Genomic DNA, 20,499 nt, shown 5'->3' with positions numbered 1-20,499 from the left:
TAAAATTAAAATTTAATAATTTTTCAAACTTCTTAAGAAATTGTGAATTACTATTAGCCATGTTGACTTGTAGTACTTTCTATATTATTTTTTAATATGTAAATTTTATCAAGACAATTTTAAAGAATTCAGACCCAAATTTTAGTAAAACAGTACTATTTTAACCCTAAACCCTTCCACATAGATCGAGAGAGGGACAAGATATTATTTCTACGCTAAAGTAAAATTTTACTACTAATGAACAAAATATAAAACTTACTTTTATAAAAGCATATAAGTTTGGGATAGATAAAATAAATAATTATAGGGGAAGGGTAGAGAAAAATAATACTTAAATAGAATTAGAATATAACAAACAAAAATATAAACAGGAAAAAAAATTGCATTTTGTCCGTTAATTTCAACCTTTCATATTCCGTAATCATAATCAAAGGTGTTAGTTTTACCCTAAGTTGTCAACTTTCAAGGAAATGAACAAATAAAAAATCATAATAGATAAATAATGGGTGAGTTCACCTTGTTATCCTTTTATAGTGAAGTACCCATTCTTTACATTCATAGTATGCTTTTAATTCTCACACATTTAAGAAGTACCATGGCCATCTGTTTAATTATCAACTAATATCATTGTAAAACATCTCAGATCTCTTTGCTTCCAGCGTTCATTAATCATCAATTTTTATAAATATAATCATAATACTAAAAATAATAAAACTAATAGAGAAGATGAAAAGTTTTTTTGTTAAGAGAAAAGTGAAAAAATGCATACCAAAATTTTCATGTAATGAGAAGAGTGAAGACGTTCTTAAAACCTTTGTGTATGTTATTTTGATCAGAAATATAATTGCTTATGTGCTACAAAGAAAAAAAACAATTAGTTTCTTGTTTGATGTCTCTACTCGCGGTGGATCCCCATAAATAATAATTTGTGCGGAATATGCCCCTTCTGAATAGCTATCTCTACTAAGAATATTTTCATATCAACCACTCAAAATCGAAACATCTAATTAGTGGAGAAAAAAAGAGTAAATTCATTAATAATAATACGTACAAGAAGTTGTTGCTTAGTTTATAAAGGTATAAATGTTTTGTTGATCCAGGACTAGATCATGAACTAAAATTGTACGGGAAAAACATCAAAGTGGAAAAGTCTGTAGGAAAATTATTTATTTATTTCAAAATAATTTATTGTGTATTTGAAAAATTATTATAAAAGTGTTTTTGAAATGTCATGAATTTTATTACTTGGAAAGGAGGATAATTTAATATACTTGCATGCCATTATTTTGATATTTGGCCTACACTTGTCACAAATATATTAAGAGTAACACTTCTCAAATTAGTTGAAAGACAGATGTATTAACACTTGTCATAGAGAGAAGCATTCACTTTTGCCTATAAATAGGCGTTCTTTTACTTCAAAAAATGCAAGAAGGAAGCAGAAAACTTATCTATTTTGCAGTAACCAACTTTCTATTTCTTTCTTTTTTTTTTAATTTCTTACTCCTTTAATTTTTTCCTCCTTCACCCTTTCATATATTATTATATAATTTATTAAAGAGTTCTATTATTTATATTATTTTTAGTTTAACTTGTTGGTATTTATATTAATAATTTTATTGATTTCTATATCTTCTGGTTAATTAGGGAAAACTTATTTAACTCAAAATATCCTCTAATTAATCAGGAAAGTGCTTGTTTAATCATGAAAAAATATTTCACACTGCTGGAATAGCTTTTTAGGACAGTTCCTAGCACGACTCAAGTCTAAATAATATAATATCATTGTAATATTTATTTAATATTCAGTATCATTAATTTGTCAATAAGAAATTATATCACTGTTATAATTATTATTTCGGTTATACTATTATTATTTTAGTGCTATTATTATTATACATTGTTATATCATTGTACTGCTAATATTATTATTGTTATATTATTATTGTGTTAACAGTTAAATAATATTGTTATTGTTATTTGCTATTGTTCCCCAACAATCTAAGAAACTATGACAAATAATTCTACTCCTGGTATTTCTACTACTGAGACAACTCCCAATAGTCCTGTTACGGTTGTTCTACCAAATGCTAAGCCATTTTTTGGTATTTCAAATATTGAAATATTTACTAATGAAAACTTTAAAAGATGGCAAGAACGAATTTTTTCACTACTTGATGTCCATGGAGTCGCTGAAAGAAAAAATAGGACATTGAAAGAAATTATGAACTCTACGTTAATTAGCTCTAATGCACCTAATAATTTGTAGGGTGAAACTATTTTATCTGCATGTCATTTACAAAATAGAATTCCTCATAAAAGAACTGGCAAAACTCTCTATGAATTATGAAAAGGTTATAACCTAATTTAAAATAGAAAAAAGGGTCAAATATACCCCTAAACTTTGCGAAAAGGTCTAAATATACCATCTATTATAAATTTGGTTCATTTATACCCTCGTTGTTAAAGTTTAGGATAATATATACCCCTTTGAAGTCAAATGATGTGCTGAAAATTTACAAGCCCCTTTTTTCTTTTTCTTTTTAATTGCCACATAAGTAAAATAATTGTCACATCACAAAAAAACACCCATCCAACTCTTCTACAATCTAAACCCGATCCATCAATTTGAACCAGTACATGATCCGACCCAAGATCCATACCCCTTTTAACTCGTTTGAGTATTGGCCTTAACACTTTTCACTGCCAAATGTTCAAAAAAAAAAAAGAAATTAAAGATTTATTTGATGCAAAATGGCAAGATTGACTTATTGCAATCCTGATATAGTATCCAGGCTTGCATTGTTTCCATCTCTTGATCAGCATCATCAAGGGTGTTCTCCATTATCTCTTCTGAGTTAATCTTTTCACATTTACTTTCTTTTGAACAGCTGAGATGTTGATCAACACCAGTTTAAGCTGCCATTATAAATTCTCCTAGCAGCAACACACTTATTTGACTAGTGATTGAGAAAATAATTAAAATATATTAGGGTATTACAGAGATTAAAAGGGGTGTGGATCTTAGGTCGGGTCATAGACTGATTCAAATTGATGGGTCGAATTTAGATTGTAGAAGAGTTGGGTGGATTTATTTTTTGTGATATGGCATTTATATTTTGCTTATGTGACAATTAAAATTTAAATAAAAAAGGCTTGTAAATTTTCAGCACATCATTTAACTTTCAAAGGGGTATATATGCTCCTAAACTTTAACAGCGAAGGCATATATAGACCAAACTTGTAACAAAAGTATATTTAGATCTTTTTGTAAAGTTTAGGGACATATTTGACCCTTTTTTCTTTAAAATATTTAAAAGTGTGGGTCGCCTTACTAAAGTTCTTCTTCCTGAACCTAAAAAGAGGAAAATATGTTCTAAAACTGCTAATTGCATGCTTATTAGATATGTTGAACATAATGTTGCATATAGATTTCTTGTATTGGAAAGTGATGTACTTGATAGTAATACTATAATTGAGCAAAGAATGCTGAATTCTTTGAATATTTTTTTCCACTATTTGATAAAATCTCCCATGCACCTGTTGAAAGAAAAAATAAATCAACCTCTAATACTGAGGAATTGAGAAGGAGTAAAAGACCTAGAAAAGAATATTTTTCTTATGAAAATGATTTCAAACTTTTCTTGTTGATAATGAACCATCAAATTATTTTGAAGTTATATCTTCTTCTGAAGCTAAATTTTGAAAAGAGACAATGAAAATTGAACTTGATTCAATTATGAAAAATAATACACGAGTTTTAACTGATTTACCTCTCGATACAAAACCGATTGATTGTAAATGGATGTTCAAAAAGAAACTTAATCGGGATGGATCTATAGATAAATATAAAGCTCGATTAGTAGCTAAAGGATTTTCTCAAAAGTAAAACATTGATTATTTTGATACATTTGCACCAGTAACAAGAATTTCTTCTATTCGGATATTAATTGTTTTGGCATCAATTCATAAGCTTTTATCCATCAAATGAATGTAAAAACAACTTTCTTAAATGGTGATTTAGAAGAAGAAATTTATATGGTTCAACTTGAAGGATGTGTAATTTCTGGAAAAAAAATAAAGTTTGTAAATTAATTAAATCGCTTTATGGCCTTAAACAAGCTCCTAAACAGTGGCATGAGGAATTTGATCAAGTCTTAATACAAGACGTATTTTCTTCTATTGAGGTGGATAAATGTGTTTATACAAAAGTGGTAGACGATGAATATGTGATAATTTGCTTATATGTTGATGATATGCTTATATTTGGTACATGTTTAAATGTTATAGAGCGTACCAAATTATTTTTGTCTACTAACTTTGATATGAAAAATTTGGGTGAAATGAATATGATATTGGAAATTCAAGTTATAAGGAGTGAAGATGGTATAATGTTGTGACAAGAATATTATATAAAAAGACTTCTTAAGAAATTTGAATGTTTGGAGATAACTCCTGTAGCCACTCCTTATGATGCTAATTCTAAATTAAAAAGGAATAATGGTGGCCCAATAGCTCAGTCTAAATATGCACAAATTATTGGGAGTCTGATGCATTTAATGAATTTTACTAGGCCTAATATAGCCTATGCTGTGTATCGGCTGAGTAGATATACTCATAATCCCAATAATGAGCATTGGTCTGCATTAATGCGACTGATGAAATATTTAAAAGGAACCTTGAATTATGGTATCTCGTATAATGGATTTTCTTCAACTTTAGAAGGGTATTGTGATGCAAATTGGATCTCTGATTTAGATGAGACAAAATCCACTAGTGGTTATGTGTTCACCCTTGGTGATGGTGCAGTATCATGGAGATCAGCTAAGCAGACGATCATTGCTAGATCAACTATGGAATCAGAGTTTGTGGCTTTGGAGTTAGCTGGTACTGAGGTTGAATGGATAAGAAATTTCTTAGCGAATATCCCTTTTAAAAATGATGACCTGTTATCTAATATGACTTTAAAAAAGATGATTTGGTGTCTCATGTGTATATACATTGTGATTGTCAAACCGCAATTGCTATTGCAAAGAATAAATCTTACAATTGTAAAAGTAGACATATGAAATTGAGGCATGATGTTATTAAGCAATTGCTGAGAGATGGAATAATTTTCATTAATTATGTAAAGTCAGAATTGAATTCGACCGATTCATTGACTAAACCTGTGGGAAGAAAATTAATTCCTCAAACCTCTAACGAGATGGGGTTAAGGCCAATATAATTGTCAATAGAGTTGGTAACCCAACCTATGTGATTGGAGATCCCACAAAGTAGGTTTATATGGGTAATAACAAGTTGATATTGACTCTGCATACTAACTGAGAGTTTTGAACTGCTACTAAAATTGAGTGATTAGTTATAAACTCTTAATGAATTCATGGTCCTTATGGATGATATATTTAAAGCGGTGTACACTTGATGAATTCACCTATATGAGAAGTGGAATGAGGTCATTCCTATGAGACTTTTGGCCTTAGTCTCTAGAGCTCTCATGAATACCAGGCATGCGCATGGCCTATTGGCACAACACCGCGTTGAACAACAAAATTACAATCAAATGTGATTGACAAAATATCTGACTTACAACAAGAATTATTCGGTTCATAAAAATATTATATTTCACCAATAATTTCGTAAGTTAAATTTTATTGATCTAAGTTTGGTTCATAATCCAAAAGACATCAAACCTACTGCATTTTGTCCATGCAAATCCAACAAGTTAAAACTCATTTTCCTATAAATTCTTTTGAAATAATGTGGAGATTGTAGAAAAATTATTTATTTATTTTAAAATAATTTATTGTGTATTTGAATAATCATTATAAAAGTGTATTTGAAATGTCATGAATTTATTAATTGAAAATATTAATTGGAAAGGAGGATAATTTAATATACTTGCATGTCATTATTTTGACATTTAGACTACACTTGTCACAAATTTGTTAAGAGTAGCACTTCTCAAATTGGTTGAAAGACAAGTGTATTAACACTTATCATAGAGAGAAACATTCACTTTTGCCTATAAATAGGAATTCCTTTACTTCAAAAAATGCAAGAAGAATACATATATAAAACTTATCTACTTTGCAGTAACCAACTTTCTATTTCTTTTTTTCTTTTCATTTCTTACTCCCTTAATTTTCTCCTCCTTCACCCTTTCATATATTATTATATAAGTTATTAAGGTGTTCTATTATTTATATTATTTTTAATTTAACTTGTTGGTATTTATAGTAATAATTTTGTTGATTCATGTATCCTCTTGTTAATTAAGAAAGATTTATTTAACTCAGAATATCCTCTAATTAATCAGAAAAGTGCTTGTTTAATCCTGGAGAAATATTTCATATTGCTGAAATAGTTTCTTAGGACAGTGCCTAGCACGACTCAAGTATAATTAATATAACATAGAAGTAATATTTATTTAATATTCAGTATCATTAATTTATCAATAAGAAATTATATCACTGTTATAATTATTATTTCGGCTATACTATTATTATTTTAGTATTGTTATTACTATACATTGTTATATCATTTTTTTTAACATTGATAAACTGATATTCTTTAGCATTAGGATATGCTGGCCACCTTCAGAAATTACATAACCTTAATTAAAATTATAGATTTCCCATTAGATCTACAATCTTATCTACATCCACTATACACAATTGTTTACACCAAAAAAGTTATGATACTAAACAATTCCATTTTACTTTTTGAATAAAATTGAATTTATCTTCAAAATATCTCTCATTTCTTTTTATTCATATAAACCACCACATGCATGATGGAATCAGCTTCCACCACCTCTTCTGATCCAACAACTATATAAGTCAGTCGTATGCTCAGGCATTGACCAACTATAACTGTTGATGTTGAGAAAGAGTTCCCAGAGTTGAGATGTATACTTGCAATACATACATAAGTGACTATTAGTCTCCCCTGACAGGTTGCATAGAAAGCATCTAGGGACTAGCGTCCTTTCTTTCTTCTAAAGGACTTCTTGGGTAAGACATGCTCTTTTAATCACTAGCCAAGTGAAACACTTCACCTTTGTAGGAATCAAGTCTCTCCATATGATCTTCCATTGATTATTATTATTTACAGATCCCCCTTGTATCCTTTGTTTGTATGCACTATTAACTGTTAACTTCTCATCTTTGTTGTGTTTCCAATGATCTTGTCTGGTACATTTGTATCTACTTTAGTTTCTTTCAATTTTTCCAGTAGGAGGGCCATCCTATCTACTTCCCAGTCATTGAGTTTTCTTCTGGAAGAGAGATTTCATTCGTGTGCAGACTAACATTCATTGACCTTACTTTCTATTATATCATTGTACTGCTAATATTATTATTGTTATATTATTATTGTATTAACAGTTAAATAATATTGTAATTATTATTTTACTATTGTTCCCCAACAAAGTCAAAAAGATCTATTATGTAATTACCGTAAACTTATCTCGAGAACCACGATTCATGCTCCCACTTCTGCAATTCATGCTTTGAAGCAGATTTAAGTTTTAAAATTGCACAATGTAAAACCTGCAAAAAAACGAAAAAGGGTCGTGCTTAGTGTAGTACTAACTAATTTTAGAGAAGAAAAAGAAGAAAACTAATGAAGATGGAATGACCGGTCATTGGTGGAGCTTTATTGCCATCCAGAATATGAAGTTTGAGAAGTGAAAAGTCTTTAAATTTGATGATTTGTAACGGTTCACTTGTTTTTTGGGCATTACTATGGAGTATTGTCATGACATTTGAACTTCTTAAAATAAATCAAATAAAATTAATTTTCTGTTATTTCTTAAATGCAAAATAAGGATAAACTCCAAAATTGAGAAAAAAGATAAATAGATTTCCTTGCTTCTAAGATGTGCCACATCAGTATGTCTATTACCTTCCTATATATATAGAAAGAGAGAGAGAGAGGTAGAGAGACAGAGATTAATAACTTGCGAAAAAAATAGTAAGTAATTAGTTTTTTATGATTATTAATTGGTAATTTAAGAAATGAAAAGTGATCATTTATAATAATCAATGTATATCGAGTATATTATATTGTACATATGAATACATACATTGACATATATACAAGTGTATATATCACTTTATGCGTACTAAATAAACTTACCTAATTCAAAAAATATTGAGATATTAAACATTTTTTCTCCATAGCGTAATTCCTTTTAATAAGGTCAAGTCAAAAAGGATATCCTTATATTAAACGAATTTTTTTTATTAGAAAGACATGTATTAAATTAAAAAGGAGAAGTTTCTCTACACCAATAGTGCCTTCCTGCTATGTTAGCCAGGGTCTAAAATAGAAAAGCTATGAGGAGGTATGACATTGTTTTGGTTACAATCATTAATCCTCCTTTCAAAAAAAGTTCTGGTGTTGTCTGCTCATAATGTACTTGTAGCACACAGCGGTGGAATTTCAAAATTCTATGTTTCTTCGAAATCAGTTGATGTTGCTCCCTCCTTGGCCATGAGATCCGTCACTCTATTTTGCTTTCTGAAGCAATGTGCTATCGTTGGTCCCCCTAATCTTCTTAGTCTTGATCTGCAATCATCCAACAAAGCATCATAGTGTAAGTTACCCATTTTAAGCATGGTTATTATCTCAACAGAGTCAATGTTTATTTCAATGGGTAACAGATTTCTTTGTTTCACTATTCTGAGGCCCTCCACAAGGGCATTGAGTTCCATGCAGTTGTTAGTAGTATTATGAAAACTCTTGTAGAAGCCCACAATCCATTCTCCATAATCCAATCTGATAACCCTCCCTATTCCTGTCTTAATAGGGTTTCCCAGGAAATTGTCATCAGTATTAAGTTTGAACATCCTGATTGGGGGTTCCCACCTAACATTGATGGTTTTGTAATGGGTGATGACATTGTTTTTCTTGATGGTCATATTGTATTTCACTGCTTCGGAGTAATCTTGGATAGGATAAGGGATGGTGCTGGTGTTGTTGAAGGTATTCTGGTTCCCGATTCTTCAAATTGACCAAAGGCAGAAAGAAATGAGGTCCAACCAGTCAAGGACCTTATTACATGAAGTTTGATGGAGGGTTTTCCAGATTTTACCCCAGTTAGAAAGATGGAAATGCTAGGGATTAATTCAGTTTTTGGTATTGCTCCTATCTATAACAACTCTCCAATATTGGTGTGCATTTTGACATCCATAGAAGATGTGGTTAATATCTTCTGTGTTATGGTTGTAGATCTTGCAGCTTGAAGAGTACCTGATTTTTATTTTGAAGAGAGTGTGGCTGCTAGAGAGTTTGTTATGGTAGATGAGCCAGAAGAAAGTTTTTATTTTGGGAGGAATTTTTGCTTTCCAGATCCAATTGAAAATGATGAAGTTGGTTTTGATGTCACTCTCATTTGTATCTGCCAGTATGTAGTAGGTACTTTTGCTTGAGAATATCTCATTTCCAGTGATATTCCAGATGGGGGTATCAGAGTTAGATCTGGGATTTGGAATAAAAGAGGATTTGATGGTATGGAGGATCTTTTGAGGAATCTCTATTGGGAGTCTGTTGAGGCCCCAATCCCCATTGTTCCAAACCTCAGAAAGCTTTGTTTTTTTATGATTCAGGGGTAGGGGGTCCTGAATGATGTTTCTGAGTGGTTCATATTGAGGAAGCCATCTGTCAGTCCAAAAATTGACTTTATCTCCTATATGGACAATCCAGAAGAAGGCTTTTTGGCAAATATCCCGCCCCTTAGCTATGTTCTTCCAGGTTTTGGAGGAGCATTTGTGGTTGGGTTGTTTGTTGGTCTGAGAGTATTTCATTTGGAGGATTTTAGCCCAAAGGGACTGAGGGTTCTTGCTGAGTCTTCATGCCAGGATGGTTATCATGGTATCATTCTTGATGGTAGACTTTTGGAGACCCGGGCCTCCTTTACTTTTAGGGGTGGTAATGGTATTCCAGTTCAAGAGATGGATTTTTCTCTTTCCAATAGTTGATCCCCACATAAAATTTCTTTGGATTCTGTCTATGATTTTGTGAATGCTAGAGGGGAGGGAGATGTATTGCATGCCATAAGTGGAGATACTGCTCAAGGAGGATTTAGTGAGAGTGGTTCTTCCTGCTAAATTGAGGAAGTTAATTTTCCAGCCAGCCAGCTTTGAGTTGAGGTTGTCCACAATAAATTGGAATTCATTGGAACAGGATTTTTGATTGAAGATGGGGAAGCCCAAGTATCTCCCAAAGTTTTTCTTATCCTGAATATTTAGGATAGATGACAGGATGGTCCTATCCTCCTGTTTGCATTTTTGGGAGAAAAGAACTCTGAATTTGAGGTGATTTATCTTTTGGCCAAAATGTTGGCGTAACCTTTGGAGAGTGTTTTTGATGGCCCAACAGTTTGCCTCGTTTGCTTCAGCAAAGAGAGTAAAGTCATCAGCAAAGAAGAGATGGGAGATTTTGGGACCTCTGTTGCTTATGGCTATGTGTTTCCAATTGAGGATATCAACCTCATAGTATATTCTCCTAGACAAAAGTTTCATGCACATGATGAAGATATAAGGAGAGAGAGGATCTCCTTGTCCTATCCCCTGGTAGGTTTGAAGAGCTTAGTTTTTCTCTCATTTACCAGAACAGAGGTGGTGGAAGAGAAGATGTAAGACATGATGAGGTTGGTGAGTCTGGGGGGGGGGGGGGGGGGTTAATAAACATAAAGTGTTTAAAGAACTTTTTTTTCATAACTTATTATTTAAAGTTTGTACCAATGTTAACCAAAAAAAAACTTGTACCAACGTAAATAAATATTAAAGTGAACTTTTCATTTGAAAAATATGAAGGGAAAAAACTCTTTACACCAATAAAAAAAGAACTTGGTGAAAAAAATTAAACTTGATACACGTATATATTAATAGAACATAAGTAGTATCCAAAGTATTGCTCGTAAGATAGTTCTACTATCCATGTATATTAAATTTGCTCTAATTAACTCTACATTTATAGTCTTTTAATAACTTGCAAGAATATAGTAAGTACTTAGCTTTTTTATACGATCACTAATTAATTGGTAATTTTAAAAATGAAAAGTAATATTTTATAATAGGTCAAAATTCTCTTGGTTGAAGTATAATAATGAGTCCGGAGTCTAAAAGATAATTTTTTTATTCAAAATTTTAAAGAGACATTGAAGAAAAAGAAAAAATGTCAAAGGGGCTAAGGCGGAAGCACTAGCACGCCTTGTAAGGCAATAATGATCCACCTTACTTCTTTCATCAACAGACAAAGCATACAAAATTTAAAACGTTCGTTAAATGATTAAAGGTAGACTATCACTAGCACACCTTGTAAGGCAATAGTGACTCGCCTTACTTTTTCATCAACTAACAAAGCTGAAAAAGTCTAAAACGTCTAAGGGAATATATGCAACAAGATAGAGAAAATACTCCATCTTTATTGTGAAAATATGTGAAAGTTATATGATAACTATCCAGATCTTGAAAATCTCTACAAAGTCATTCTTGTGTATTTCACTAGATATCTTTAACGTATATATTTTCTCTATTATAATTTATATGCCTTATTTTTTTTTAGAAAAAAATACATATTTTTATTTATTAGATATTTTCTAATTTTAATATTTATCTGTTGATATATTTAAAATTACAATGTTCAAATATCTTTGTAATGTATTGGACACATATTTAGTTTAATTTTGTAAGATTTAAAAGTCTTATTTTTAAAATTTTTTACTTAGCTTTAAGGAGTATATAAGATGATATGATCCTAATCCAGAAACAAGAATCAAATCGACGCAAAAACTAAATAAGGAGATTTTACTGTGTATGTGATTCATGATGTCATTTATATTCATAATAAAGAATAGTATTGTATATATATATTCACAAAATACATTATGTCATGTATACTCACAACAAAGAAGAAGTATTTTGTCTATCTTGTTGCATTTATTTTCTCTTAGACGTTTTAAACTTTGTCAACTTTGTCAGTTGATGGAAGAAGTAAAAAGGGTCACCATTGCGGCCTTACAAGGCGTACCCAGTGCTCCCGCCTTACTTTTAACCGTTTAACTTACATCGTTAACTAGTTAAAGGTAAGGCGAGATGTTTTCCTCTTCTTTGCTCCTTCAACATTTTTTCTTTTTTCATTGCCCTTTCAAAATTTTGGATTAAAAATTATCATTTAGACTCCGAACTCATGTAATGAGCATATATCTATAAAAATTAGTTTTATTTTTCTACTCTTTCCTAAAAGTCGATGACTATTCATAGCTATTACCTTAAGATTAAAGAAGATTTTAACCTAATGCTTTATTAATGTCCTAATTGATTCTGATTTGATGAAATATATTAACTTTCCTTTGATAACCTAATACGTTTGTTTGTAAATATTACATATTTAATTTCACCCATTTAACTTGTATTACACATGCTATTTACTTAACCTTCTTAGTGTGGTCCTTCTTCAAATCCTATATGAATACAGATTATTTTATGCATCAGTATTCAAAGCATTTCTCTATCACTACAACTTTCTTATCTCTGATTATCTAAATATCTATCAATTTATATGGTAAGTATATATAGTTCATATTCATATCCATATCCTCTCACGCCCTTAAATGAGGCCCTCTCCTATATCCTTATAAATATGAGATACTTTATGCATCAAAACTCAAAGCATCTCTCAATTACTACATTCTCTCCTCTCTCTATCTATCTTTATATATGTAGTACATGGTATATTTCATAATGAGTCTTATTTTTCTACTATCTCTTAAAGTCGATGGCTATTCATGACTATTACTTTAACTCATAGAAGAGTTTGATTCAACACATTATTTTTCTAGTTGATCCTGATTCGACATTAAAGACATTGATTTTTCTATATCAATCAGATGCTTTTGTCTTTCTGTCAACCCTGAAAAAGTATATACACCTCAAGATTCTCTCCATATCAGAAGTTGATTCTCCTTTGTCGGAAATTCAGATCGGCTCAGAGTATCACTCTCACAGCCTAAACCCTTCGTTCCGTTAATAAAGAGATTATTCTTGCCGATTTTCTTTCAAATAATGTGTATTTGGTTCCATTTATTTAACTTGTATTACATAATCTATTTACGTCGCATTTTTAATGTAATTCTTTTCCAAACCTTACGTGAATGAATGCAAGATAGTTTATGCATCAACATTCATGACGTTCTCTATGAAGACATTTTTTTTCATCCCAAGCATCTAAATATCTTACCAATTTACACTATCAGCATATATAAGACATTATTTAGTACTCTATTCAAACTCAATGACCAAGAATCCATCCAAGTAGGCGGATCAAGAACTAAACCCGGTTGAATGTGTCAGAGATGATCCAATGCTTATGTGAGACAAACAAAAGTCCAGAGTACTACCAACACAACACTTGATGTCTTTGTGAGCCCAAAATAACTAAAGTAAAATTGCTTACTTTTTTCAACCAAAGCTTACCAACCCTAACCCCCTGTATTCCCTCTCTATCTACTACCTGTTGCCAAAGACCCAGATGATGTTCAAACACAAAACTCAAGGACCCATGTCAGCTATTTTGTTTTTATGAACATCCAATGTACTTCATCAAGAGTTTTTTAGATCTGGTATAGCTCCTGATCATGTGTCATCAAATCTTGAATTGAGGGTGTAGATTGATTCTTGATGTAGAAATGCTAGGTCGGTGTGTTTAGGTTTATTATTAGGAGGGACATTTTTGGGGGTGGGTTTTCTTATCTGGGGTTTCTCCATTTTATCCAAGATTTGATTTTTATGTATTGAAGATTGGAATTTTAGCTTTATAGTTGGTTGATTATCAGTTTTGGTGGGGTTTTAGTTTTTTTTTGGTATATGACTACATGGGGTTTCTCCATTTTATCCAAGATTTGATTTTTCTGTATTAGAGATTGGAACTTTAGCTTTATGGATGAGTGATTGTCAATTTTGGTGGGGTTTTCTATTTTTTTTTTTTTTTGGTATGTGACTAGATAGGGTTTCTCCATTTTATACTAGATTGAATCTTTTTAATCAAAGATTTGATTTAATGTATTAAAGATTGGAGCATTAGCTTTATAGATGGGTGATTATCAATTTTGGTGTGTTTTTATGGTTTACTGTACAACATAAAGCTGACTTGATTCTGGGGTTTACCAAGAAATAGGATCTGGTGCAAAATCTTCATCCAAGATTTACTCTTGAAACTTGTAGGTTACTTTGGGTGTTACGCTGTTCTTTGAAGTAGTTCACTGTTGAGGAATTTTATTGAAACCAGTGTTGTGTACTGTTATTATCTAGTCGGGTATAGGTGTTGAAAATGTCATTCAAGAGTATGATTCAGGACATGAGAGGTGAGTTTGGGAGCATTTCGCGGAAAGGATTTCGCTCTAGATCACAGAGAGTGGTTCAGGATTGTAATGTGACAGTTGATGCTTTAAGGCAAAGTTGTTGGGCTAATATGCCGCCTGAGCTATTGAGAGACGTGTTAATGAGGATTGAGGCGTCTGATTCTGCGTGGCATCCGAGGAAAAATGTGGTTGCTTGTGCTGGTGTTTGTAGGAGTTGGAGAGAAATAATGAAAGAAATTGTTAAGACACCTGAAATTTGCGGGAAGTTGACGTTCCCCATCTCCTTGAAGCAGGTTCGACTCTTTTTGTTATTATAAACTATTAGTGTTCCAGTGTATGCTTTTGCATTCTTGTTGTGTACGTTACATAGTTCTACGAGGACTCGTAGTTTTGCTATATGTTAGTTCTCTGCATTGGGGATGAACCCTGTAGTTGATGTTTATATCTATAATTACTAGTATCAAAAAAGCATTTGTTTTTCTAGTAAACAAGCTACATTGAATGAAGCGGCTCCAGCTAGAGTAGAATGAATATAGATAATTATTTTAGCCTAAACCAATTATTATGTGATTGTGTCATAATTGTTTTTTTGTAGTATTTACTCTCATACATCATGTCCTTAGATTTCTTCTCATGCTCTTTAGATTACTAGAATCTCACGTCATTATTGCAGATTTAGCTAAAAACATAGCACAATAAAAGTAAATTATTCATATAGACGATACCAACTAGTTGAGATAAGTGTGACATTTAGGAAGTGTGTAATTTTCCTTGGAAGGCATATTTAATAGCAATAATTACCTGATAGAGAACTTCAACCCTCTAATTACCCTTTATAGTGATTGTCTTAAAAAAATTACCAAAGATAGCTATATTTTGGATTTAGACTCATATGCTAGAGCGAATGAATACAAGTGAATTAGAGCAAACTAATACAAATGATACAACCTGGTAACAATTGATACAGTAGAGCGAATGAATACAAGTGAAATTAGAGCGAATAAAACAAGCGATACAAGTGATTTTCAAAGTTGTAGGTTGTGGATGTGTTGTATCTGGAATGTTTTTAGGTTGTATCTTTTGAAGTTGGAGCTAGGTTGTATCTAGAGTGTTTCTGGTTTGTATCTAGGATCAAGATCTGAATTTATGGTGATGATTGGGGTGATTTTGTGGTGATGATACAAGTGTATCACATAATACACTGATGCAAAGTGAATTGCTGTATCACTAATATAGAGCGAATTGTTAGCCCACTGATACAGACCGAATTTCATAATTTTGCTACGTTAGCTAATTAGACAAACTATCATTACGTTCGGTAAGTAGGTGTCACACTGCTGCTATTTGTGAAATTTTCTCTATTTAGTATGGGAATGGAATTAACCTGATTAGAGTGGAATAGTTTCCTGATTGTTTCTTTTGTTTAGTTTATCTTAATATCTTGTTGCTCTTACTGCATGTTTTTACTGCTCATTTTTCATCTCTCCTTGAGCCGAGGTCTATCGTAGACAGCCTTCCTACCATCCACAAAAGGGGTAAGGTCTACCCTCCCCAGACCCCACCTGTGGGATTATAGTGGGTATTTGTTGTTGTAAATTGTTATTATTAGAAGCAAGGCTAATTAACTAAGGATGTGCTAATACATTTAAAAAAAAAAACTAAGAACGTGCTAGTACATTCTTGCAACATCAGGATCAATGGGGAAACGTTGCATGTTTTTGTGGAAACTGATTCCGTGTCCCTGGATGAGAAATAAATTGCTAAAAGCTCACACATCGTATTCATTCGAAACTTTGACCATTTAGGGTTTGACTAAGGAACAAATTTTGTTAAGCCCACATTCCCGTTTGAATTAACGAGTTTGAGTGGTTGAGCATTGGCCGAGTTTGCCTGTAGCCCAATGCCGGTAACCATCCTGCTCCATCCTTCAGATGAGGTCAAACGGAGTGTTGTAGTTGGGATTCAAACTTAGAATCTCTAGGTCATTACTTCGATGCTCGACCACTCAATGACTCCCCTTTGGGACTTGGATATGCAAATAATATAGGATACTGAATGAATGCAAGTACAAGAGAACTCAGAAAGAAAAGATACTTGAAAAGAGCAAAATAAGACAAAATCATACTCTCCTTGTTGGAAGGGGTGGTTACTCCAGTTGAAATATCTAGGCAAATAGCCATTTCGAGCAACCATAACGTAGTGTAAACCATGTAGACAGATGTAGCATACCTCATAAAACCTCAGTGCCTCTGTAGATCTGTTAAATCTTTATTCTCAGCAAGATCATTTTAACTTTCATTACATTCTCACTGAAGTTTCATGTTCCCTTTAGATTACTGTGGAGCATATTCAAGGTATTTTTTTTTGGTATGCTTCACTCAGGGTAAATGTTTGTTATAGTTACTGTTAGGCACCTGCTTTAGTTGCTACTTGCTATAAGAAGAGATTCGTGTAGAGCGTGGTAATCTACAGTAACATGTTATATCAAGTATCAACATAAACTAATATAGACCACCTACTGCACCCTTATGTACTTGAATGAAGATTCTATTGAAGTAGCATAGAAGATATTCTCAACTTCTTAGGGAGGTTGCTCTTATCTAGTTTGCTTGAGAGTAACTCCAGCTAGAACTTTTGTGGCATTTGGAAAGGTTCCGTGATCTACAGCATTTAACTCTGGTAAATAATAACTCTTCACTAATTATGCATTCAATGCACTCGAAAGGGGGGAGGGTAGGAGGGAGATAGAGAACAAACAGCTGGAACAATTATTGCAACAGCCATGAAAAGAGATGATTATAGCATATGAATACAATATGCTCAGTATATACTACTTATATAGGACTGAAAAAAATTCTGTCAACGTAAAAGAAAATTTTTGGAATGATATTTTGCGAAGACCGCTAACAACTATGTCTGTTGGAATTACTACTGGAAGGTTATGCTTTTTTAAGCTGTTAATCAACTTATCATCTGAGCGTTGTTTTACTTGTATCTGTTGCTCATACCACTTTGAGCGGATTGCACAAAACCAATTGTTGCACAAGATTAATTTATGCAGTTATATATTGTTCTCTAACATTTAGATTCCTGTGTACCTTTTTCCCCCTTCCCATTTAAGATGTGCAAACTAGAGCAATGTTTATATGTTCGCCAAATTTAACAAGTTACAACTATAATAAATGACCACTTTCTCCTGTTCCTGCAGCCTGGTCCTAGAGACGGTCTTATTCAATGTTTCATCAGAAGGAACCGCAGCTCACAGACATATCACCTCTACCTTAATTTAAGTGAAGGTGAATACGCATTTATTTCATCTTCACTTCTTTCTTTCTAGATGTATTAAGCACGCACCCTTCTTGTATCTTTGCCCTCTTTTCTTTTTCAGTTTATCTTTTGGTGCAATGAGAGCCTTAGGAGGTCTCATTTGCTTATACCTGCACCTATATAGGGTTTCCTTGCTTACTTATTCAGGCTAAATGATATTGCACTGACCTTCACGACTTGGGTTTTCATACAGCTAGTAACGATGATGGGAAGTTTCTTCTTGCTGCTCGGAAGTGTAAAAGGGCAACATACAATGATTACATCATTTCTTTAAGTGCTGAAGATGTTTCCAAGGGTAGCAGCACCTACATTGGGAAGCTGAGGTTTGTCGCGCTAGTATGTCATTTGCTACTTTATTGGCATCTTGCTGACTAAGTTCTCCTTGCTGAACTTTGTAATAGATCCAACTTCCTGGGGACCAAGTTCACCATCTATGATGCACAACCCTCTGACGCAGGAGCTAAAGTCAGTAAATGCCGCTCTACTAGGTTTGTTGGGATGAAACAAATCTCTCCAAGAATACCCAACGGCAATTTTCCTGTAGCTCATGTCTCATACGAGTTGAATGTCCTGGGGGCTAGGTAAGAGATGGTTCCTTTTGTGTGCTTTTATCTATGTATGATTTCCAGTTAAGAATATACTCTTTGTATGCCTATGCGGCTGTTGGTATCGTTCACTCTTCAGTTGTCCATAAGATCCAATTCGTTCTTCTAGTTTCCAAAAAAAAAAAACCATGAAAAATAGGTGGATATTTACGTTCAGTTCATACTAAAAAGTGAATGTTTTTTCCTTCGTGCAACCAAAACAGGAAACTCAAGATAAATTTAATAGCTTTTGGTGTCGTAAGAATATTACACTTTTAGAGGTTGAAACTAGAATGGCTACTTTTCTTGCTGATTGAAAAACCGTGGTTGTCTTTCACTTGCCAATTAAAATAAATTGTTTTTTTGTCAGGGGGCCCAGGAGGATGCTGTGTGTTATGGATGCAATTCCGGCTTCTGCTATTGAACCTGAGGGTGTAGCCCCTACACAAACAGAATTTGTTCCTGTGAATATAGATTCCTTTCCCTCCATCCCCTTTTTTAGATCAAAATCAACTCGCACGGATAATTTCTCATCCTCCGGACCTTTACCCAGTTCAAAAGATGAAGGTCTAACTTTGAAGAACAAGGCTCCTAGGTGGCACGAGCAACTCCAATGCTGGTGTCTTAACTTCAATGGCCGGGTAACAGTTGCTTCTGTAAAAAACTTTCAGCTAGTTGCTGCTCTTGGTGGGGATGGAGCTGGACAGGAAGAGGAGAATGTTATTCTCCAGTTTGGGAAAGTCGGAGAGGATGTGTTCACCATGGACTATCAGTATCCTATCTCTGCATTTCAAGCATTCGCAATCTGCCTCAGCAGCTTCGACACCAAAATTGCCTGCGAATGATCAGACAACAGGTGCTTCTGGTGTAACCTTTTTCTTTAAAAAAATCATCATTGGATGTCATGTGCTTCGCTCACTTTGATATTTTTCTTAACTGGATTGAGCAGTAGTAGAGATTGATGTTTAGGTAGGTGTGTATACGGGCTACCTGTGTACCATTTGGTAATTAATACTCCCTTCGTCTCAATCTATGTGGCACCGTTTGATTGGGCATGGAGTTTAAGAATTAAGGCAAGACTTTGTTTTTCAAACCAGACTGCCCTTATTAAAGTCACTTTAATGCTTAGTTTTAGTTGACTTTGGTGTCACTAAGTAGTTGCCAAATAAGGAAAGGTGACAATCTTTCTGAGAATGGCTAAAAATGATAGGGTGCCACATAAATTAGGACATATGGAATAACTGTGAAAACGAAACTTCAAGACTTACTAAGTTGTCTATAAGGTATAGCCAATCTCTCATCTTTCTAAAATCGCAAGTAATAAAGTTGAACCTTTTTGTCCCCTCTTGAAGTGTAATGACCGGTAGACTGAATTGTGCAGGTTCTGCAAGAAGTACTGAGGTGTTCCAGATTGGAGATTGCACTAACCTTGTTTACGTTGGTTACTGAACTAACGCCCAGTTAAATTGCAGTAGGTATGTTTGTTGTTGAATTAATCACCCGTTTTTTCATGCGTTGGACCCTTCCCGTTTCTTGGTTATGTAAATAGACAAGGATGATTCACAGTTTCGTTCATCTAACTTGCTATTTCTGTTAGCTCAAAATGTTAAACTGTACTTGTGGTTTACCTGTTGCACCTTTCTCCTGAGTGGAAGTACTCTTATTTCTGAATCTTTGTGTTCGATCGATTAGTTTTTTATAACCAAGGAATTTTCGAGTGTCAGCAAACACTCCGTTTTTATACTACGCTTTTGTCCAGAGGTGGGTTTGAACTCGTGCTGTTCACTCAATTCACCTATTACAGTGCTATGCGCTACTGAGCCAACATATTGGGTGCGGTGTCTCTATTCTGGAATGATGCCAAAATGTTATTGCAATATGCAATATGCAAAATAACACAAGAATAAAAGACCAATGTTAGTCTCGTGACCACTTGAACCACTTATTTAGGAACGGAGGGAGTAGTAAGATCAATCAAGACAGGAAGCGTGTAGCCGCTTATGGTCCCCAAATCTTGGGAAACTTCTCTCTACGCTGAAACTTGCGGCGAAAGTAATAAGGTTTTCTGCACATTTAATAGAAAACATATGGTATAGTGAATGGACAAAATTGTGCTTCTTTTTTTCACAAAACAGCAACTACGGGTAGTTTAGACATGAGTTTTTCTTTCCTTTCTTTAAAAAGAAAAATCGAAACATTTGGGTCGAGGGTCTTTCGGAA

General features: G+C 33.2%; 1 protein-coding gene across 1 annotated transcript; it reads left to right on the top strand.

Annotated features, from left to right (window-relative positions):
- Positions 1-13,297: 13,297 nt before the first annotated feature.
- Positions 13,298-19,950, top strand: LOC107863979 (tubby-like F-box protein 3). The gene is made up of 7 exons (XM_016710210.2): positions 13,298-13,630; positions 14,319-14,661; positions 17,577-17,664; positions 17,889-18,018; positions 18,097-18,276; positions 18,650-19,135; positions 19,661-19,950. Exons 2-6 carry the CDS (start codon positions 14,338-14,340, stop codon positions 19,122-19,124), a joined length of 1,197 nt encoding a protein of 398 aa, XP_016565696.2. The 5' UTR covers positions 13,298-13,630; positions 14,319-14,337; the 3' UTR covers positions 19,125-19,135; positions 19,661-19,950.
- Positions 19,951-20,499: the final 549 nt, after the last annotated feature.

Source organism: Capsicum annuum, chromosome 3 (assembly GCF_002878395.1).
Source record: "Capsicum annuum cultivar UCD-10X-F1 chromosome 3, UCD10Xv1.1, whole genome shotgun sequence".
Lineage (NCBI taxonomy): Eukaryota > Viridiplantae > Streptophyta > Magnoliopsida > Solanales > Solanaceae > Capsicum > Capsicum annuum.
Note: the sequence above shows the minus strand (reverse complement) of the source record. Positions and strands in the feature narration are given on the sequence as shown.

Bases quoted from the DNA above. Each gene is read 5' to 3' on its own strand.
- LOC107863979 (XM_016710210.2), top strand. From the start codon at position 14,338: ATGTCATTCAAGAGTATGATTCAGGACATGAGAGGTGAGTTTGGGAGC. The intron at 14,662-17,576 runs GTTCGACTCTTT...CTGTTCCTGCAG, and splicing joins TCCCCATCTCCTTGAAGCAG to CCTGGTCCTAGAGACGGTCT. The intron at 17,665-17,888 runs GTGAATACGCAT...GTTTTCATACAG, and splicing joins CTACCTTAATTTAAGTGAAG to CTAGTAACGATGATGGGAAG.